Genomic DNA, 20,885 nt, shown 5'->3' with positions numbered 1-20,885 from the left:
AAAAAGAAATTATAATTAAATGAAAAGTGGTGTGTGCATATGTATTCACCCCTTTGCTAAATAAGACCTGGTGCAACCAATTACCTTCAGAAGTCACATAATTCATTAAATAAAGTCCACCTATGTGCAATCTAAGTGTCACATGATTTGTCACATGATCTCAGTATATATACACCTGTTCTGAAAGGCCCCAGAGTCTGCAACACCACTAAGCAAGGGCCACCACCAAGCAAGCTGCACCATGAAGACCAAGGTCAAAACAGGTCAAGGACAAAGTTGTGGAGAAGTACAGATCAGGGTTGAGTTATAAATAACTGTCCAAATCTTTGAACATCCCACAGAGCACCATTAAATCCATTATTAAAAAATGGAAAGAATATGGCACTACAACAAACCTGCCAAGAGAGGGCTGCCCACCAAAACTCAAGGGCCAGGCAAGGAGGGCATTAATCAGAGAGGCAACAAAGAGACCAAAGATAACCCTGAAGCAGCTGCAAAGCGGAGATTAGAGTATTTGTCCATAGGACCACGTTAAGCCATTCACTCCACAGAGCTGGGCTTTACGGAAGAGTGGCCAGAAAAAAAGACATTACTTAAAGAAAAAAATAAGCAAACTGTCATGTTGTGTCTTGTCTCTGTCCTTTCCCTTCACCCTGTCTCCCTCTGCTGGTCGTTGTTAGGTTACCTTTTCTCCCCCTCTTTCCCCCAGCTGTGCCTTGTCTCCTCCTAACCACCTCGTCACCCCTTTTCCCACCTGTTCCCTTTTTCCCTCTGATTAGGTCCCTATATCTCTCTCTGTTCCTGCTCCTGTCCTTGTCGGATTCTTGTTTGTTGTGTTTCATGCCTGAACCAGACTGTCGTCATGTTTGCTGTAACCTTGTCTTGTCCTGTCGGAATCTGCCGGTCCGTCTGAGCCTACCTATGTTTGGTAATTAAAGAAGCTCTGTTTAAGTTAATTCGCTTTTGGGTCCTCATTCACGCACCGTAACAGAAGAATCCGACCAAGAATGGACCCAGCGACTTCGGATCCTCTCCACTCAGCCGTCGGGATCCAGGGAGCGATGCTAGGCAGACACGAGCAGGAATTGTCTGCTGCTCGACATGCCGTTGAGACCCTGGCCACCCAAGTCTCCAACCTCACAGAACAGGTTCACCATCTCCGCCTCGATCCACCGGCCACTTCCAGGGCTTTCGAATCTCCGGAGCCCAGAATCAATAACCCGCCGTGTTACTCTGGGGAGCCCACTGAATGCCGCTCGTTCCTCACCCAGTGTGATATTGTGTTTTCTCTCCAGCCCTACACTTTCTCCAGGAGCACTGCTCGTGTCGCCTACGTCATATCTCTCCTTATTGGACGGGCTCGTGAGTGGGGCACGGCAATCTGGGAGGCAAGGGCTGAGTGTACTAACCAGTATCAGGACTTTAAGGAGGAGATGATACGGGTTTTTGATCGATCTGTTTTTGGGGAGGAGGCTTCCAGGGCCCTGTCTTCCCTATGTCAAGGTAATCGATCCATAACAGACTACTCTATTGAGTTTCGCACTCTTGCTGCCTCCAGTGGCTGGAACGAGCCGGCTTTGCTCGCTCGTTTTCTGGAGGGTCTCCGCGCAGAGGTAAAGGATGAGATTCTCTCCCGGGAGGTTCCTTCCAGCGTGGATTCCTTGATTGAACTCGCTATTCGCATTGAGCGACGGGTTGATCTTCGTCACCGAGCTCGTGGAAAGGAGCTCGCGTTCTCCGTTGCCCCCCTCTCCGCATCACTACCATCTTCCTCTGCCGGCTCGGGTGCTGAGCCCATGCAGCTGGGAGGTATCCGCATCTCGACTAAGGAGAGGGAACGGAGAATCACCAACCGCCTCTGTCTCTATTGCGGTTCCGCTGGTCATTTTGTCACTTCATGTCCAGTAAAAGGCCAGAGCTCATCAGTAAGCGGAGGGCTACTGGTGAGCGCTACTACTCCTGTCTCTCCTTCAAGATCCTGCACTACCTTGTCGGTCCATCTACGCTGGACCGGTTCGTCAGCTTCCTGCAGTGCCTTAATAGACTCTGGGGCGGAGGGCTGTTTTATGGACGAGACCTGGGCTCGGGAACATGACATTCCTCTCAGACAGTTAAAGGAGCCCACGGCCTTGTTCGCCCTGGATGGTAGTCCTCTCCCCAGGATTCAGCGTGAGACGCTACCTTTAACCCTCACTGTTTCTGGTAATCATAGTGAAACCATTTCTTTTTTAATTTTTCGTTCACCTTTTACACCTGTTGTTTTGGGCCATCCCTGGCTAGTTTGTCATAATCCTTCCATTAATTGGTCTAGTAATTCTATCCTCTCCTGGAACGTCTCTTGTCATGTGAAATGTTTAATGTCTGCTATCCCTCCTGTTTCCTCTGTCTCTTCTTCACAGGAGGAGCCTGGTGATTTGACAGGGGTGCCGGAGGAATATCACGATCTGCGCACGGTGTTCAGTCGGTCCAGGGCCACCTCTCTTCCTCCACACCGGTCGTATGATTGTAGTATTGATCTCCTTCCGGGAACCACCCCCCCCCGGGGTAGACTATACTCTCTGTCGGCTCCCGAACGTAAGGCTCTCGAAGATTATTTGTCTGTAGCTCTTGACGCCGGTACCATAGTCCCCTCCTCCTCTCCCGCCGGAGCGGGGTTTTTTTTTGTCAAGAAGAAGGACGGGTCTCTGCGCCCCTGCATAGATTATCGAGGGCTGAATGACATAACAGTGAAGAATCGTTATCCGCTTCCTCTTATGTCTTCAGCCTTCGAGATCCTGCAGGGAGCCAGGTTTTTCACTAAGTTGGACCTTCGTAACGCTTACCATCTCGTGCGCATCAGGGAGGGGGACGAGTGGAAGACGGCGTTTAACACTCCGTTAGGGCACTTTGAATACCGGGTTCTTCCTTTCGGCCTCGCTAACGCTCCAGCTGTCTTTCAGGCATTAGTCAATGATGTCCTGAGAGACATGCTGAACATCTTTGTTTTCGTTTACCTTGACGATATCCTGATTTTTTCACCGTCACTCCAGATTCATGTTCAGCACGTTCGACGTGTCCTCCAGCGCCTTTTAGAGAATTGTCTTTTTGTGAAGGCTGAGAAGTGCACTTTTCATGCCTCCTCCGTCACATTTCTCGGTTCTGTTATTTCCGCTGAAGGCATTAAGATGGATCCCGCTAAGGTCCAAGCTGTCATTGATTGGCCCGTCCCTAAGTCACGCGTCGAGCTGCAGCGCTTTCTCGGCTTCGCGAACTTCTATCGTCGTTTCATCCGTAATTTCGGTCAGGTGGCAGCTCCTCTCACAGCCCTTACTTCTGTCAAGACGTGCTTTAAGTGGTCCGTTTCCGCCCAGGGAGCTTTTGATCTCCTCAAGAATCGTTTTACATCCGCTCCTATCCTTGTTACACCTGACGTCTCTAGACAGTTCGTTGTCGAGGTTGACGCGTCAGAGGTGGGCGTGGGAGCCATTCTTTCTCAGCGCTCCCTCTCTGACGACAAGGTCCACCCATGCGCGTATTTTTCTCATCGCCTGTCGCCGTCGGAACGTAACTATGATGTGGGTAACCGCGAACTGCTCGCCATCCGGTTAGCCCTAGGCGAATGGCGACAGTGGTTGGAGGGGGCGACCGTTCCTTTTGTCGTTTGGACTGACCATAGGAACCTTGAGTACATCCGTTCTGCCAAACGACTTAATGCGCGTCAGGCGCGTTGGGCGCTGTTTTTCGCTCGTTTCGAGTTCGTGATTTCTTATCGTCCGGGCTCTAAGAACACCAAGCCTGATGCTTTGTCTCGTCTCTTCAGTTCTTCAGTAGCCTCCACTGACCCCGAGGGGATTCTCCCTGAGGGGCGTGTTATCGGGTTGACTGTCTGGGGAATTGAGAGGCAGGTAAAGCAAGCGCTCACTCACACTCCGTCGCCGCGCGCTTGTCCTAGGAACCTTCTTTTCGTTCCCGTTCCTACTCGTCTGGCCGTTCTTCAGTGGGCTCACTCTGCCAAGTTAGCCGGCCACCCTGGCGTTCGGGGTACGCTTGCTTCCATTCGCCAGCGTTTTTGGTGGCCCACCCGGGAGCATGACACGCGTCGTTTCGTGGCTGCTTGTTCGGTCTGCGCGCAGACTAAGTCCGGTAACTCTCCTCCTGCCGGCCGTCTCAGGCCGCTTCCTATTCCCTCTCGACCGTGGTCTCACATCGCCTTAGATTTTGTCACCGGACTGCCTTCGTCAGCGGGGAAGACTGTTATTCTTACGGTTGTCGATAGGTTCTCTAAGGCGGCTCATTTCATTCCCCTTGCTAAGCTTCCTTCTGCTAAAGAGACGGCACAAATCATCATCGAGAATGTTTTCAGAATTCATGGCCTTCCGTCAGACGTCGTTTCGGACAGAGGTCCGCAATTCACGTCTCAATTTTGGAGGGAGTTTTGCCGTTTGATTGGGGCTTCCGTCAGTCTCTCTTCCGGCTTTCACCCCCAGTCTAACGGTCAAGCAGAACGGGCCAATCAGACTATTGGTCGCATCTTACGCAGTCTTTCTTTTCGCAACCCTGCGTCTTGGTCAGAACAGCTCCCCTGGGCAGAATACGCCCACAACTCGCTTCCTTCGTCTGCGACCGGGCTATCTCCTTTTCAGAGTAGCCTCGGGTACCAGCCTCCGCTGTTCTCATCTCAGTTCGCCGAGTCCAGCGTCCCCTCCGCTCAGGCTTTTGTCCAACGTTGCGAGCGCACCTGGAAGAGGGTCAGGTCTGCACTTTGCCGTTATAGGACGCAGACTGTGAGGGCTGCTAATAAGCGTAGAACTAAGAGTCCTAGATATTGTCGCGGTCAGAGAGTTTGGCTCTCCACTCAGAACCTTCCCCTTAAGACGGCTTCTCGCAAGTTGACCCCGCGGTTCATTGGTCCGTTCCGTATTTCTCGGGTCATTAATCCTGTCGCAGTTCGACTTCTTCTTCCGCGATACCTTCGTCGCGTCCACCCGGTCTTCCATGTCTCCTGCATCAAGCCCGTCCTTCGCGCCCCCGCTCGTCTTCCCCCCCCCCCCCCCATCCTTGTCGAGGGCGCACCCATCTACAGGGTCCGTAGAATTTTGGACATGCGTCCTCGGGGCCGTGGTCACCAGTACCTCGTAGATTGGGAGGGGTACGGTCCTGAGGAGAGGAGTTGGGTTCCCTCTCGGGACGTGCTGGACCGTGCGCTGATCGAGGATTTCCTCCGTTGCCGCCAGGTTTCCTCCTCGAGTGCGCCAGGAGGCGCTCGGTGAGTGGGGGGGTACTGTCATGTTGTGTCTTGTCTCTGTCCTTTCCCTTCACCCTGTCTCCCTCTGCTGGTCGTTGTTAGGTTACCTTTTCTCCCCCTCTTTCCCCCAGCTGTGCCTTGTCTCCTCCTAACCACCTCGTCACCCCTTTTCCCACCTGTTCCCTTTTTCCCTCTGATTAGGTCCCTATATCTCTCTCTGTTCCTGCTCCTGTCCTTGTCGGATTCTTGTTTGTTGTGTTTCATGCCTGAACCAGACTGTCGTCATGTTTGCTGTAACCTTGTCTTGTCCTGTCGGAATCTGCCGGTCCGTCTGAGCCTACCTATGTTTGGTAATTAAAGAAGCTCTGTTTAAGTTAATTCGCTTTTGGGTCCTCATTCACGCACCGTAACACAAACACATTTGGTGTTTGCCAAACGGCATGTGGGAGACTCCCCAAAAATATGGAAGAAGGTACTCTGGTCAGATGACACTAAAATTGAGCTTTTTGGCCATCAAGGAAAATGCTATGTCTGGCACAAACCCAACACCTCACTTCACCCCGAGAACACCATCCCCACAGTGAAGCATGGTGGTGGCAGCATCATGCCTAGTGGTTAGAGCGTTGGACTAGTAACCAAAAGGTTGCAAGATCGAATCCCCGAGCTGACAAGGCAAAAATCTGTCATTCTGTCTCTGAACAAGGCAGTTAACCCACTGTTCCAAGGCCGTCATTGAAAATAAGAATTTGTTCATAACTGACTTGCCTGGTTAAATTAAGGTAATAAAACAAAAATGCTGTGGTGGATGTTTTTCATCATCATGGTCAGAATTGAAGGAATGATGGATGGCGCTAAATACAGGGAAATTCTTGAGGGAAACCTGTTTCAGTCTTCCAGAGATTTGAGACTGGGACGGAGGTTCACCTTTCAGCAGGACAATGACCCTAAGCATACTGCTAAAGCAAAATTTGAGTGGTTTAAGGGGAAACATTTAAATGTCTTGGAATGGCCTAGTCAAAGCCCAGACCTCAATCCAACCAATTGAGAATCTGTGGTATGACTTAAAGATTGCTGTACACTCCAAAAGGGTTCTTTGGTTGTCCCCATTGGAGAACCCTTTTTGGTTCCAGGTAGAAACCTTTTGGGTTCCATGTTGTACCCTATGTGAAATGATTCTACATGGAACCCAAAAGAGTTCTACCTGGAACCAAAATGGTTCTACATGGAACCAAAAAGGGTTCTTCAGTGTTATTTTATGGGGACAGCCAAAGAACACTTTAATGTTCTAGATTGTGTCAAGAATCTAAAAGGGTTCTTCGGCTGTCCACATAGGAGAACAATTTGAAGAACCCCTTTCGTTCCAGGTAGAACCCCATGTAGAGCCATTTTTACAGAGGGATCTACATGGAACCCAAAAAGGGTTCTACCTGGAACCAAAAAGGGTTCTCCTATGGGGACAGCTGAAGAACCCTTTTGGAACCATTTTTTCTAACAGTGTAACTCCAAAAGCCGGTCCCCACTCTCCACACGGATCTCATCCTGATAACAAAAGGAGAGGTCAAAGGTCACGGTCACAGTGAAAACAGGGGAACCAGGTAGCCTGATTGCCGTCAGATCAGTTTGCTTTGTGCTTTTAACCAACTCCTATGACGTTAGGGAACTAGCGGAAACAAAAAAGATCTGGGGCCTGAGGATAAGGTAGAGTAAACAGACAGACAGACAAACAGGAACCCATCCAACTTGAAGGAGCTGGAGCAGTTTTGCCTTCAAGAATGGGCAAAAATCCCAGTGGCTAGATTTGCCAAGCTTATAGAGACATATCTCAAGAGACTTGCAGCTATAATTGCTGCAAAGGGTGGCTCTACAAAGTATTGACTTTGGGGGGGGGTGAATAGTTATGCACGCTGAAGTTTTCAGTGTTTTTGTCTTATTTCTTGTTTGTTTTTACAAGAAAAAGTATTTTGCATTTTCAAAGTGGTAGGCATGTTGTGTAAATCAAATGATACAAACCCCCCAAAAATCTATTTTAATTCCAGGTTGTAAGACAACAATATAGGAAAAATGCCAAGGGGGGTGAATACTTTTGCAAGGCACTGTACTAGCCTGGTCCAGACAGATGAATTACTAGCCTGGTTGGTCCAGATAGATGAATTACTAGCCTAGTCCCAGAGATGCTGTTTATGCTCAGTCTATTCCTACTATGTGGATCAGACTAAAAAACTACTGTACAGCTAGCTGTAACATATATAAGGTTGTAAATTCCAATGAACAAAAGCGTCTTACCTCGTGTAAACCTTTCCTTATCTCACCTAACATCGACAGCACATCCTTGGTGGCAATAACTCCTAAAAGACAGGCAGATTTCAGAAATAAATCAATTATATGCACAAGCCCAAGTAAGCATGTTTTGTACTCCACTCCAGAAGAACTTGACTCAAAATCACACATTGCTTAATGATCTCCAGTAGAAACATGCCCATTAAGTAGGCCTGGAACTTGAATGAAGGGAGAAAGTGAACCAGAGCTGGGTCCTACACACAGTCATAGGTCCTACCCAATGATGTCATAGAGTATGTCTGTAGACATTCTCTTACCGTGTTCGCTGGCCAGTGTGATGAGCAGCTGGTGGTCCTGCATGGTGGGTTTAGAGAGAGAGATGAGCCAGGAGCCCTGAGGACTGTCCATCTTCCTAGAGAAGGCTGTTTCTAGTAGCTCCAGGAGCCGGTCCCCACTCTCCACACGGAACTCATCCTGACCAGGAGACAGAGATGTCACAGGGTTAGGGCAAAGTTAGTTAGTTAGAGAAGGCTGTCTCTACACTTAAAAGCTACACTCCAAAAGGGTTCTTAGGTTGTCCCCATAGGAGAACCCTTTTTGGTTCCAGGTAGAAACCTTTTGTTTAACATGTTCTACCCTATGTGAAATGATTCTACCTGGAACCTAAAAGAGTTCTACCTGGAACCAAAATGGTTCTACATCGAACCAAAAAGGGTTCTTCAAAGTGTTATTTTATGGGGACAGCCGTAGAACTCTTTTAGGTTCTAGAATGTATTTAGAACCTAAAAGGGTTCTTCGTCTGTCCCCATAAGAGAACAATTTGAAGAACCCTTTTTGTTCCAGGTAGAACCCCATGTAGAGCCCTTTTTACAGAGGGGTCTACATGGAACCCAAAAGGGTTTGTGTAGCTGTTTGGAATGTTTGGAACCATTTTTTCTAACAGTGTAGCTCCAAAAGCCGGTCCCCACTCTCCACACGGATCTCATCCTGATAACAAAAGGAGAGGTCAAAGGTCACGGTCACAGTGAAAACAGGGGAACCAGGTAGCCTGATTGCTGTCAGATCAGTTTGCTTTGTGCTTTTAACCAACTCCTATGAAGTTAGGGAACTAGCAGAAACAAAAAAGATCTGGGGCCTGAGGATAAGGTAGAGTAAACAGACAGACAGACAAACAAATACACAACTGTTTAACAGTGGAGGATAAAAGACAAGGCCAGGTGGTGATGTTGTCTGTTGTTGTCATTGCATGCATGTTTTAATAAATCAATCTACTGCCAAGTATTGCGTTGAATTAATCACACTCCCGTGTAGGAGCTGCTGTTTCCAAAACAAAACATGTCGTTCTGTGGATCTGAGAGTTTCTCTCTTCCTCCCTGCTGGGTACTACTGGTTACTCTGCAGCGGTTGGCGTGACAACCCAAAAGGTCACATTGATTATAATCGCATTGCTTTGTGCTGTTTCCATGGTGACGGAAGACTCTTGGGTGATGGATGGGGTGTGGCGGATGGCGAGGAGGATGTTGTGTTTAAGGGCCGACTGTCAGAGGACAGGAAGGGCTGTCTTCTGTCTGTCTGTTAACTCCTGTTTGTCTCACAGTGAAGGACAACAATGGAGCTAATCTGAATCTATTGGCGAGCCTGGTTAAAAACAGACTGAACACTACACTCACTACAGTTTAACCAGGCTGATGGCATCCCATCATGCCATATTGATTCAATTATAGATTCAACTAGTAGGCATGAAATTATTGTAGGGAATTGTCTGAGAAACAGCAGCAATATAGTGCTGCATTACTATGGTCCTATAAAATCGGCATGATGTAATCTCAGCAAAAAAAGAAACGTCCCTTTTTCAGGACCCTGTCTTTCAAAGATAATTAGTAAAAATCCAAATAACTTCCCAGCATCATTGGACTGAGCTTGTAACGCTGTGCGTTACAGGGAAGACATCCTCCTCCCTCATGTGGTACCCTTCCTGCAGGCTCATACTGACACTCTCCAGCATGACAATGCCACCAGCCATACTGCTCGTTCTGTGTGTGATTTCCTGCAAGACAGGAATGTCAGTGTTCTGCCATGGCCAGCAAAGAGCCCGGATCTCAATCCCATTGAGCATGTCTGGGACCTGTTGGATCAGAGGGTGAGGGCTAGGGCCATTCCCCCCAGAAATGTCCGGGAACTTGCAGGTGCCTTGGTGGAAGAGTGGGGTAACATCTCACAGCAAGAACTGGCAAATCTGGTGCAGTCCATGAGGAGGAGATGCACTGCAGCACTTAATGCAGCTGGTGGCCACACCAGATACTGACTTTACTTCTTTTTTTTTTACCCCCCCTTTGTTCAGGGAAACATTCGTCCATCTCTGTCCGTCACACATCTGTGGAACTTGTTCAGTTTATGTCTCAGTTGTTGAATCTTGATATGTTCATACAAATATTTACACATGTTAAGTTTGCTGGAAATAAACGGAGTTGACAGTGAGAGGATGTTTATTTTTTTGCTGAGTTTAGTTAGTCACTTTATGGTCCTCAACGTTGTGGTACTCACACAGTCAACGCTGTCTGACATGTTGAGGATGATGTAACCCTTCCCAGCCAGATCGCTCCAGTCCACACAGATCACCTGGTGGTTACACGAAGAGAGGAGTTAATATGAGCAAGCACGAGGTTGTTAAACCAATTTACAACCCTCAAAATACACAGTTCAATAGTGTGACAGAGTGGGTTCAAACTAGAGTGTCCTAAGTGGTAACCCGCTGAACTAAAGCTTGGGCATTACCTCAGGGAGTTAACAAAGTCTTCAGGTCTCAGGTTACTCATCATATGATCATAGTTTACTGAACTACATGAGAGATACTACTGAACCTGTACCTGAACCCGTACCTGAACCCGTACCTGAACCTGTACCCAAACCTGTACCCGAACCTGTACCCGAACCTGTACTCGTACCTGTACCTGAACATGAATCTGTACCTGAACCCGTACCTGAACTTGAACCTGAACCTGTACTCGTACCTGTACCTGAACCTGAACTTGAATGGAGGAACTTGAACCTGAACTTGAACCTGTACTCGTACCTGAACTTGAACCTGTACCTGAACCCGTACCTGTACCTGAACTTGAACCTGAACCTGTACTCGTACCTGTACCTGAACCTGAACTTGAACTTGAATGGAGGAACTTGAACCTGAACTTGAACCTGTACTCGTACCTGAACTTGAACCTGTACCTGAACCTGTACCTGTACCTGTACCTGTACCTGTACCTGTACCTGTACCTGAACCTGTACCTGTACCTGTACCTGAACTTGAACCTGAACCTGAACTTGAACCTGTACCTGTACCTGTACCTGAACTTGAACCTGTACCTGTACCTGTACCTGAACTTGAACCTGAACCTGTACCTGAACTTGTACCTGTACCTGAACTTGAACTTGAACCTGTACCTGCTGTATCTCCTGTGAGAAGTGTGCACCATGGAGGATCTCTGTCTCTGTTAACAGCTCTGTTCCTCCATTTTTAACCTCCTGCTCCTCCTGCCTCCTCTCCTCCTCCTCCTGGCCCTCCCTCCCATCCTCCAGACGATCCCAGGCGTCCTCTGTGAAGCCAACTGTGGGGGCCAAAGAAGCAGAGGGGACCGTGGTCAGGGGAGAGATGGACCCTCCTCTCCCCCTGTCACTCCCAGGTCCTCCAAGGACCACTGTCTCCTCTTCCTCTTCATCCTCTTCCTCCACCACCTCCTCCCGGTCTTCTGTATGAATGTTGTCTGGCTGGAGGGGCCCAAAGCTGGGGAAGACACCCACCTCTGGGAGGGTGGGTCTGGAGGTGGCGATGGAGACGTCAGGCTCAGTGGTGGGACTCTCCCTCTTCATCTCCCCATCCATCTCCTCTTCCTCCTCTGCTACCTCTACCTCCACTGTGTCCCCAGGAGGTGATTCCTGGCCCCCGTGTACAGGGACATATTGTGGGTCTAAGGTGGTGGAGTCTACAGGAACCACCGGGTCAGCAGCAGGGATGGTGGTGGTGGTAGACAGGCCCTGGTTCTGGGCATAGCCAGGCTCTACGGGGAGGCCACTGGACTCTCTCTCCATCTCCCATAACTCCCGCTCCAGGTTCTCCATTGCAGTCATGAAAGGAGAAGTGTGGTTCCCCTGTCTGGGTTCCTCCATAGGAGAGGTGGAGGACTGGGAGAGGGTTTGACTGTAACCTGAGAAAATCAAGAAGAAATGGTAGTACTTGATTTTAGAGTACAGTGATGACCAGGTATTTACTAGTACACACAGTAGTAACCGATGAATTACTTTGTTGTTTTATTTGGAATGCGGTAACAGATTAGGTTTAACTCAGGGAGGCTCTTTAACTCTGTGATGTGACATGTGACATGTGTCAGTGTGTCTGAGACACATTTATTATCCACAACACAGACAGGAATGTCAATCCCTACTGAAAAAGTTTGGCATGAGCCTTCAAATCCTCAAAAAAAAGTTATACTGCTGAAACCATTGAGAGCATCTTGACTGACTGCGTCACTACTTGGTATGGCAACTGCACCGCCTTCGATCGCATGGCGCTACAGAGGGTGGTGCGGACAACCCAGTACATCACTTGGGCCCGAGCTACCTGTCATCCAGGCGGTGTTACAGGAAGGCCCGGAAAATGGTTGAAGACTCCAGCTACCCAAGCCATAGACTGTTCTCTCAGCTTCCAAACGGCAAGTCCAACACCAACAGGCTCCTGAACAGCTTCTACCGCCAAACCATACCAGACTGATGTATAGCTAACAAAAGGGCTATACGGACTACAGGCAGGTATTGACCTTTTTTATTTTGTACACTCACAGATCTCTACACACTCATTCACACACACACACACTCATTCACACACACACACACACACACACACACACACACACACACACACACACACACACACACACACACACACACACACACACACACACACACACACACACACACACACACACACACTTCATTTGCTCACATATACAAACACACACACACACACACACACACTCACATATGATCATTATATACACTGCTGCTACTCTGTTTATCATATATCCTGATGCCTAGTCCCCTTACCCCTATCTACCTCCATCACTCCAGTATCCCATCACATTATCAGTACTGGCCCTAGAACTGAGCCTGTAATATAGCTTACTTAATTTCTCGTGTTCTTCCTATTTCTATTTCTCATGTGTTTTTGTTCTACTTTACTTTATATTATAATATTTTTTGTACTGATACTGATTACTGCATTGTTGGGAAAGAGCTTGCAAGAAAGGCATTCTACTGTACTTGCACACATGACAACAAAACTCGAAACTTGAAAGTGGCAGCCCCCCCCAGAATTACAGTCAGTCCCATTGAAACACGATGTACATTCAGAAACGATTTCCCAGCCACAGATTAAACCCTGTCGTTCTGGAATAGAAAACTGAGAGTGACAGCATGTCCCCACATGGATTCCTTTGTGTCGTCTGTTCAGTGATCTCTGAGGTCAGTGGGTTAAAGAGAGAGGCTTTAGTACTAAGAAAGAGAGGAGGACTGAGCTAATGCTGAAAGGCAACTGGCATAACAATGAGTCCGGTAACTGTACTGCAGACACTGTAACTCTTCTATCTCTGTCGAGTCATTCATGTTCGTCATGTCGTTGAACGAACAGAGACAGAGAGGACCTAGCTAAAAACACAAACAGACTCGGTTCCAAAACCATAGCTTGGTTCCAGATCTGTTTGTGCTGTCTTGCCAACTCCTATTGACAGCACATAGACTGAACCACCAGGCTAAACTAGACTATATAACCACACAGGCTACAGAGACTAAACTGCTGCTGGTGTTTTTTTGCCTGAAAGTCGACTCCACCTGATATCTGAAGCGTGGAATCCCATTTGCCACCGTGGTACAGCCCTGGGTTCAAATACTAACTGAAATCTTTCAGATATTTTAGTGTCTGCTCTAGCCTGCCTGGAGTACCATGTGGGTGGGGATTTGCCATTTTGGGACTATTCCATTTGTCTTTTAAGCTAGGCGAGTTCAATCAAGCACAGATTAAGTATTTTCAATTATTTCAAATATGATTTGAATCCAGGTCTGCCACTTTGGCCTGTGAAAGATATTCCCATTCCCCCTTCTGCATAATGCACGAGTCAGACTCCACTTTCTCTGCAGTGCTCTGCCTGTGCCCAGCCTACCAAAATAAACAGTTCTGAGCCGAACTATACCCATTTCAGCAGTACCATAATCACTTCTACAGTGTGTCTGGTGCTGCTGTTTGAGACACGTTACCTGCTGCCATGTATTCCCGCTATCGAGGGTCTTCCTTGTCTTTCTCCTGTCCTTGGCACGAAATAATGGACAAGGTGTAGCAGGGGAACTCTGAAGTCTGACAGGAAGGACATACCACTGTCATATACATAGTCTACGTACCTCTGAGGGACTTCCTGTCTAGATCAGTGATGTTGACTTGGTCTCTGACATCGTCCCAGAGATGAACAGAGGACTGGAGAGGCTTGTTGTCTTCACCGTCCTCACTGAAGAACCCTGAGGACTCCTGGGACGTGTCCTGCTGGGAGGTCTCCCGTCCCTGGGAGGTTAGGCCTGGTACCGTGGTGGGGCTGCCTGGAACTACAGAGAAAAAATTATACTTTATTGTCTTGATTTATTATTTACTTTATTGTCAATCCACAGACATTTGTATTTTGCTTATAGCCCGACCCCAAAGATACAAACACTCTCCCTGGACCTTGCTCAAAGGCACAACGGCAGGAGATTGCATCTAGGGTACTGATGCCAGTGAGGCTCCAGTTGCCCTGCCAGATTGCATCTAGGGTACTGATGCCAGTGAGGCTCCAGTTGCCATGCCAGATTGCATCTAGGGTACTGATGCCAGTGAGGCTCCAGTTGCCATACCAGATTGCATCTAGGGTACTGATGCCAGTGAGGCTCCAGTTGCCATACCAGATGTTTCAGTCGGATATTGGAAATGAACCAGCAACCCACTAGTTGCTGGCCCGCTCCTCTAACCTACCGGTCATCATCTCAGGCTGCTCCTCCACATCTAGATCCAGGTCAATGAGGGACAGAGGAGAGGGCTGGGAGGTGGACAGCAAGGTGGGTGGTCCATCACTCAACAGGGTGTCACAGGACAACAGGAACAACAGTGAGATGGAGCCTGGAAAGAAAGAGTGAAGGAAAGAAAGATTTCCACACAGTTCTTAGTTAATACCAGGTAAGTACCAGCTTAAATCAGCTGGGAAATAAACCAAGACAAGATTTTCACTGTCAACTGTTTTTGGATCAGATAAATAGCAGTCAAATAGCCTTGTTCTCTGCCATTTTTCTACAGTTGTGTTCTACAATTGTGGCTACATACTGTAGAGCTGTCTTATACCATAGTGTGTATTTTTTATTTTATTTTATCACCTTTATTTAACCCGGTAGGCAAGTTGAGAACACCTTTATTTAACCAGGTAGACTAGTTGAGAACACCTTTATTTAACCAGGTAGGCTAGTTGAGAACACCTTTATTTAACCCGGTAGGCAAGTTGAGAACACCTTTATTTAACCAGGTAGGCTAGTTGAGAACACCTTTATTTAACCCGGTAGGCAAGTTGAGAACACCTTTATTTAACCAGGTAGGCTAGTTGAGAACACCTTTATTTAACCCGGTAGGCAAGTTGAGAACACCTTTATTTAACCAGGTAGGCTAGTTGAGAACACCTTTATTTAACCAGGTAGGCAAGTTGAGAACACCTTTATTTAACCAGGTAGGCTAGTTGAGAACACCTTTATTTAGCCAGGTAGGCTAGTTGAGAACACCTTTATTTAACCAGGTAGGCTAGTTGAGAACACCTTTATTTAACCCGGTAGGCAAGTTGAGAACACCTTTATTTAACCCGGTAGGCAAGTTGAGAACACCTTTATTTAACCAGGTAGGCAAGTTGAGAACACCTTTATTTAACCAAGTAGGCAAGTTGAGAACACCTTTATTTAACCAGGTAGGCAAGTTGAGAACACCTTTATTTAACCAGGTAGGCAAGTTGAGAACACCTTTATTTAACCAGGTAGGCCAGTTGAGAACACCTTTATTTAACCAGGTAGGCTAGTTGAGAACACCTTTATTTAACCAGGTAGGCAAGTTGAGAACACCTTTATTTAACCAGGTAGGCCAGTTGAGAACACCTTTATTTAACCAGGTAGGCCAGTTGAGAACACCTTTATTTAACCAGGTAGGCCAGTTGAGAACACCTTTATTTAACCAGGTAGGCCAGTTGAGAACACCTTTATTTAACCAGGTAGGCCAGTTGAGAACACCTTTATTTAACCAGGTAGGCCAGTTGAGAACACCTTTATTTAACCAGGTAGGCCAGTTGAGAACACCTTTATTTAACCAGGTAGGCAAGTTGAGAACACCTTTATTTAACCCGGTAGGCAAGTTGAGAACACCTTTATTTAACCAGGTAGGCCAGTTGAGAACACCTTTATTTAACCCGGTAGGCAAGTTGAGAACACCTTTATTTAACCAGGTAGGCAAGTTGAGAACACCTTTATTTAACCAGGTAGGCCAGTTGAGAACACCTTTATTTAACCAGGTAGGCCAGTTGAGAACACCTTTATTTAACCAGGTAGGCCAGTTGAGAACACCTTTATTTAACCAGGTAGGCCAGTTGAGAACACCTTTATTTAACCAGGTAGGCCAGTTGAGAACACCTTTATTTAACCAGGTAGGCCAGTTGAGAACACCTTTATTTAACCAGGTAGGCCAGTTGAGAACACCTTTATTTAACCAGGTAGGCAAGTTGAGAACACCTTTATTTAACCCGGTAGGCAAGTTGAGAACACCTTTATTTAACCAGGTAGGCCAGTTGAGAACACCTTTATTTAACCCGGTAGGCAAGTTGAGAACACCTTTATTTAACCAGGTAGGCAAGTTGAGAACACCTTTATTTAACCAGGTAGGCCAGTTGAGAACACCTTTATTTAACCAGGTAGGCCAGTTGAGAACACCTTTATTTAACCAGGTAGGCTAGTTGAGAACACCTTTATTTAACCAGGTAGGCCAGTTGAGAACACCTTTATTTAACCAGGTAGGCTAGTTGAGAACACCTTTATTTAACCAGGTAGGCCAGTTGAGAACACCTTTATTTAACCCGGTAGGCAAGTTGAGAACACCTTTATTTAACCAGGTAGGCCAGTTGAGAACACCTTTATTTAACCAGGTAGGCCAGTTGAGAACACCTTTATTTAACCAGGTAGGCTAGTTGAGAACACCTTTATTTAACCAGGTAGGCCAGTTGAGAACACCTTTATTTAACCAGGTAGGCCAGTTGAGAACACCTTTATTTAACCAGGTAGGCCAGTTGAGAACACCTTTATTTAACCAGGTAGGCCAGTTGAGAACACCTTTATTTAACCAGGTAGGCTAGTTGAGAACACCTTTATTTAACCAGGTAGACTAGTTGAGAACACCTTTATTTAACCAGGTAGGCAAGTTGAGAACAAGTTCTCATTTACAATTGCGACCTGGTCAAGATAAAGCAAACCAGTTCGACACATAGAGTTACACATGGAGTAAAACAAACATAGTCAATAATACAATAGAAAAATAAGTCTATATACAATGTGAGCAAATGAGGTTAGATAAGGGAGGTAAAGGCAAAAAAAAGACCATGGTGGCGAAGTAAATACAATATAGCAAGTAAAACACTGGAATGGTAGATTTGCAGTGGAAGAATGTGCAAAGTAGAGAGAGAAATAATGGGGTGCAAAGGAGCTAAATAAATAAATACAGTAGGGGGAGAGGTAGTTGTTTGGGCTAAATTATAGATAGGCTATGTACAGGTGCAGTAATCGGTGAGCTGCTCTGACAGCTGGTGCTTAAAGCTAGTGAGGGAGATAAGTGTTTCCAGTTTCAGAAATGTTTGTAGTTCGTTCCAGTCATTGGCAGCAGAGAACTGGAAGGAGAGGCGGCCAAAGGAGGAATTGGTTTTGGGGGTGACCAGAGAGATATACCTGCTGGAGCGAGTGCTACAGGTTGCTGCTATGGTGACCAGCGAGCTGAGATAAGGTGGGGCTTTACCTAGCAGGGTCTTGTAGATGACTTGGAGCCAGTGGGTTTGGCGACGAGTATGAAGCGAGGGCCAGCCAACGAGAGCGTACAGGTCGCAGTGGTGGGTAGTATATGGGGATTTGGTGACAAAACGGATGGCACTGTGATAGACTGCATCCAATTTATTGAGTAGGGTATTGGAGGCTATTTTGTAGATGACATCGCCGAAGTCGAGGATCCGTAGGATGGTCAGTTTAAAGCAGCTGTCTTATATGGCCTGTGTGTATTTAAAGCAGCTGTTGTAGGTGACTGGCCAAAGGATAGGACACTGGCATGGCCGAGACAGATGGACAATGAGGTAACTAAGCACTTAACCTGCTAAGACACTTTCTCCTGTCTAGTACACTCTACTGCCACTTCCCTGCCTCCTTAACCCCAGTCTGTCCCCAGTCTAGTCAACCCCAGCCTTTTCCCAGCTTATTATTAACCCCAACCTGTCCACAGCCTGTCCACAGCCTAGTCTTAACCCCAGCAGTCCGCTGCCTGTCCCCAACCTAGTCTTAACCCCAGCAGTCCGCTGCCTGTCCCCAACCTGTCCCCAGCCTAGTCTTAACCCAGCAGTCCGCTGCCTGTCCCCAACCTGTCCCCAGCCTAGTCTTAACCCCAGCAGTCCGCTGCCTGTCCCCAGCCTGTCCCCAGCCTAGTCTTAACCCCAGCAGTCCGCTGCCTGTCCCCAACCTGTCCCCAGCCTAGTCTTAACCCCAGCAGTCCACTGCCTGTCCCCAACCTGTCCCCAGCCTAGTCTTAACCCCAGCAGTCCGCTGCCTGTCCCCAGCCTGTCCCCAGCCTAGTCTTAACCCCAGCAGTCCCCAGCCTGTCCCCAACCTGTCCCCAGCCTAGTCTTAACCCCAGCAGTCCCCAACCTGTCCCCAGCCTAGTCTTAACCCCAGCAGTCCGCTGCCTGTCCCCAACCTGTCCCCAGCCTAGTCTTAACCCCAGCAGTCCGCTGCCTGTCCCCAACCTGTCCCCAGCCTAGTCTTAACCCCAGCAGTCCGCTGCCTGTCCCCAGCCTGTCCCCAGCCTAGTCTTAACCCCAGCAGTCCGCTGCCTGTCCCCAGCCTGTCCACAGCCTAGTCTTAACCCCAGCAGTCCCCAGCCTGTCCCCAACCTGTCCCCAGCCTAGTCTTAACCCCAGCAGTCCCCAACCTGTCCCCAGCCTAGTCTTAACCCCAGCAGTCCGCTGCCTGTCCCCAGCCTGTCCCCCAGCCTAGTCTTAACCCCAGCAGTCCGCTGCCTGTCCCCAGCCTGTCCACAGCCTAGTCTTAACCCCAGCAGTCCCCAGCCTGTCCCCAACCTGTCCCCAGCCTAGTCTTAACCCCAGCAGTCCCCAACCTGTCCCCAGCCTAGTCTTAAGCCCAGCAGTCCGCTGCCTGTCCCCAGCCTGTCCCCAGCCTAGTCTTAACCCCAGCAGTCCGCTGCCTGTCCCCAGCCTGTCCACAGCCTAGTCTTAACCCCAGCAGTCCGCTGCCTGTCCACAGCATAGTCTTAACCCCAGCCTGTCCCAGATGGCTTAGTAAGGCCTAGAGTCCAAACAGCGTAGTATCACACTCCACACTGTCTGAACATGCTTACTACACTATGGTGTCACACTGGGCTTAATCCCCTGTGTTTCTGTCACCAGGCCAGGCCCAGGTCATTGACCACATGGCAATAAGTGTCACCAAGAGGCAAGACAGTAATACCAATCGTGGAACATAGAACCAAATATTGTGTGCGCAGGCCAGCTACCTCGATTAAGTTAACAGTCTGTTAAGAGAGACTACCAAAAGAGGTTTATTCCATATTCCCCAAATACATTTTCCATCCTAGCCGTGGCTTTCTCTATGCAGAGTCAAGGAGTCTTGTAAAACAGGCTTTTTCAACACGCCAGGACACCGGCCCAGCCACATGGCAGAAAGAGTTACCAAGACAAGACAGAGGTTTATTCCTTCAAAACACATTTTCCATTTACCAAGCCGTGGCTTTTATATGCAGAGTCACAGAGGCTTGTAGTTAGATAAGGACAAGCCAGTGGAGCTGGCAGAACTTCTGTCACATTGATTAAAACTCAAACCCATCACTGTTCTCTTCCTGGTGTGGCTCTGTCTCTGCTGGCTCTCCAAACACATCACTTGTGTGTGTGTGTGTGTGTGTGTGTGTGTGTGTGTGTGTGTGTGTGTGTGTGTGTGTAAAGCTAGGGCTCCTAAGCAGAGCAAAGAATGAGGCTCATGGTACTGTATGTACCAGAAATCTTCAATCGCACCCAGCCACCAGCTAAAATTATTCGATCCCTCCCAGCCACAAGCTAAAAATCTTCAATCCCTCCAGCCACAAGCTAAAAATCTTCAATCCCTCCCAGCCACAAGCTAAAAATCTTCAATCCCTCCCAGCCACCAGCTAAAAATCTTCAATCCCTCCAGCCACAAGCTAAAAATCTTCAATCCCTCCAGCCACAAGCTAAAAATCTTCAATCCCTCCAGCCACAAGCTAAAAATCTTCAATCCCTCCCAGCCACCAGCTAAAAATCTTCAATCCCTCCAGCCACAAGCTAAAAATCTTCAATCCCTCCCAGCCACCAGCTAAAAATCTTCAATCCCTCCAGCCACAAGCTAAAAATCTTCAATCCCTCCCAGCCACAAGCTAAAAATCTTCAATCCCTCCCAGCCACCAGCTAAAAATCTTCAATCCCTCCCAGCCACCAGCTAAAAATCTTCAATCCCTCCAGCCACAAGCTAAAAAGCTTAAATTCCTCACAGCCACCAGCTAAAAAGTTCCAATCTCTCCCAGCCACCAGCTAAATAGCTCCAATCTCTCCCAGCTGCAAGATAAAAAGTTTCCAATCTCTCCCAGCTGCAAGATAAAAAGTTTCCAATCTCTCCCAGCTGCAAGATAAAAAGCTTCACAGAGAAGTAAACATTTAAATCCCTTCACTGATACAGCCAGAGCGGATGTTCAGAAGCAAGTGACTTTTCTGGGTCTCTTCCTCTCAGCAGCTAATGCATAAATAAAAGTTAGCAGAAGTGAGAAACCCCCAACCCTCCACTGGATAACTTGCCAGTCTGCAGGGGCTAGGGGTTTAGGAGTACAGGAGCTTGGGGTTTAAGGGTTAGGGGCTAGGGGTTTAAGGGCTAGGGGTTTAGGGGGCTAGGGGCCTATGTTGGTATCTCTGCTGGTAGGCTACATAGCATGCCTTGGTTTTAGCTCAGCGGGCTAACACTACTGCTGTGATCAACTGGGTTTGATCCTACATCTCCTGAACAGTCACACCATACGGCTTGT

The 20,885-nt window shown here is 47.9% G+C and overlaps 1 protein-coding gene across 1 annotated transcript in view; it reads right to left on the bottom strand.

The window, feature by feature from the left end:
• podxl2 (podocalyxin-like 2) overlaps positions 1 to 20,885 on the bottom strand; it is a 41,470-nt gene that overhangs the window by 4,542 nt on the left and 16,043 nt on the right. The window contains exons 2-7 of the mRNA XM_021610722.3: positions 14,547 to 14,690; positions 13,946 to 14,143; positions 10,943 to 11,703; positions 10,046 to 10,120; positions 7,819 to 7,975; positions 7,508 to 7,569 (exon numbers count right to left, since the gene is read on the bottom strand). Coding sequence (XP_021466397.3) covers positions 7,508 to 7,569; positions 7,819 to 7,975; positions 10,046 to 10,120; positions 10,943 to 11,703; positions 13,946 to 14,143; positions 14,547 to 14,690 — 1,397 coding nt within the window. The remainder of the gene's footprint in view (positions 1 to 7,507; positions 7,570 to 7,818; positions 7,976 to 10,045; positions 10,121 to 10,942; positions 11,704 to 13,945; positions 14,144 to 14,546; positions 14,691 to 20,885) is intronic.

The sequence above is a fragment of the Oncorhynchus mykiss genome, chromosome 7 (genome assembly GCF_057628025.1).
Source record: "Oncorhynchus mykiss isolate SJ-2025 chromosome 7, ASM5762802v1, whole genome shotgun sequence".
NCBI lineage: Eukaryota > Metazoa > Chordata > Actinopteri > Salmoniformes > Salmonidae > Oncorhynchus > Oncorhynchus mykiss.
This window is presented reverse-complemented; position numbering and strand designations above follow the sequence as displayed.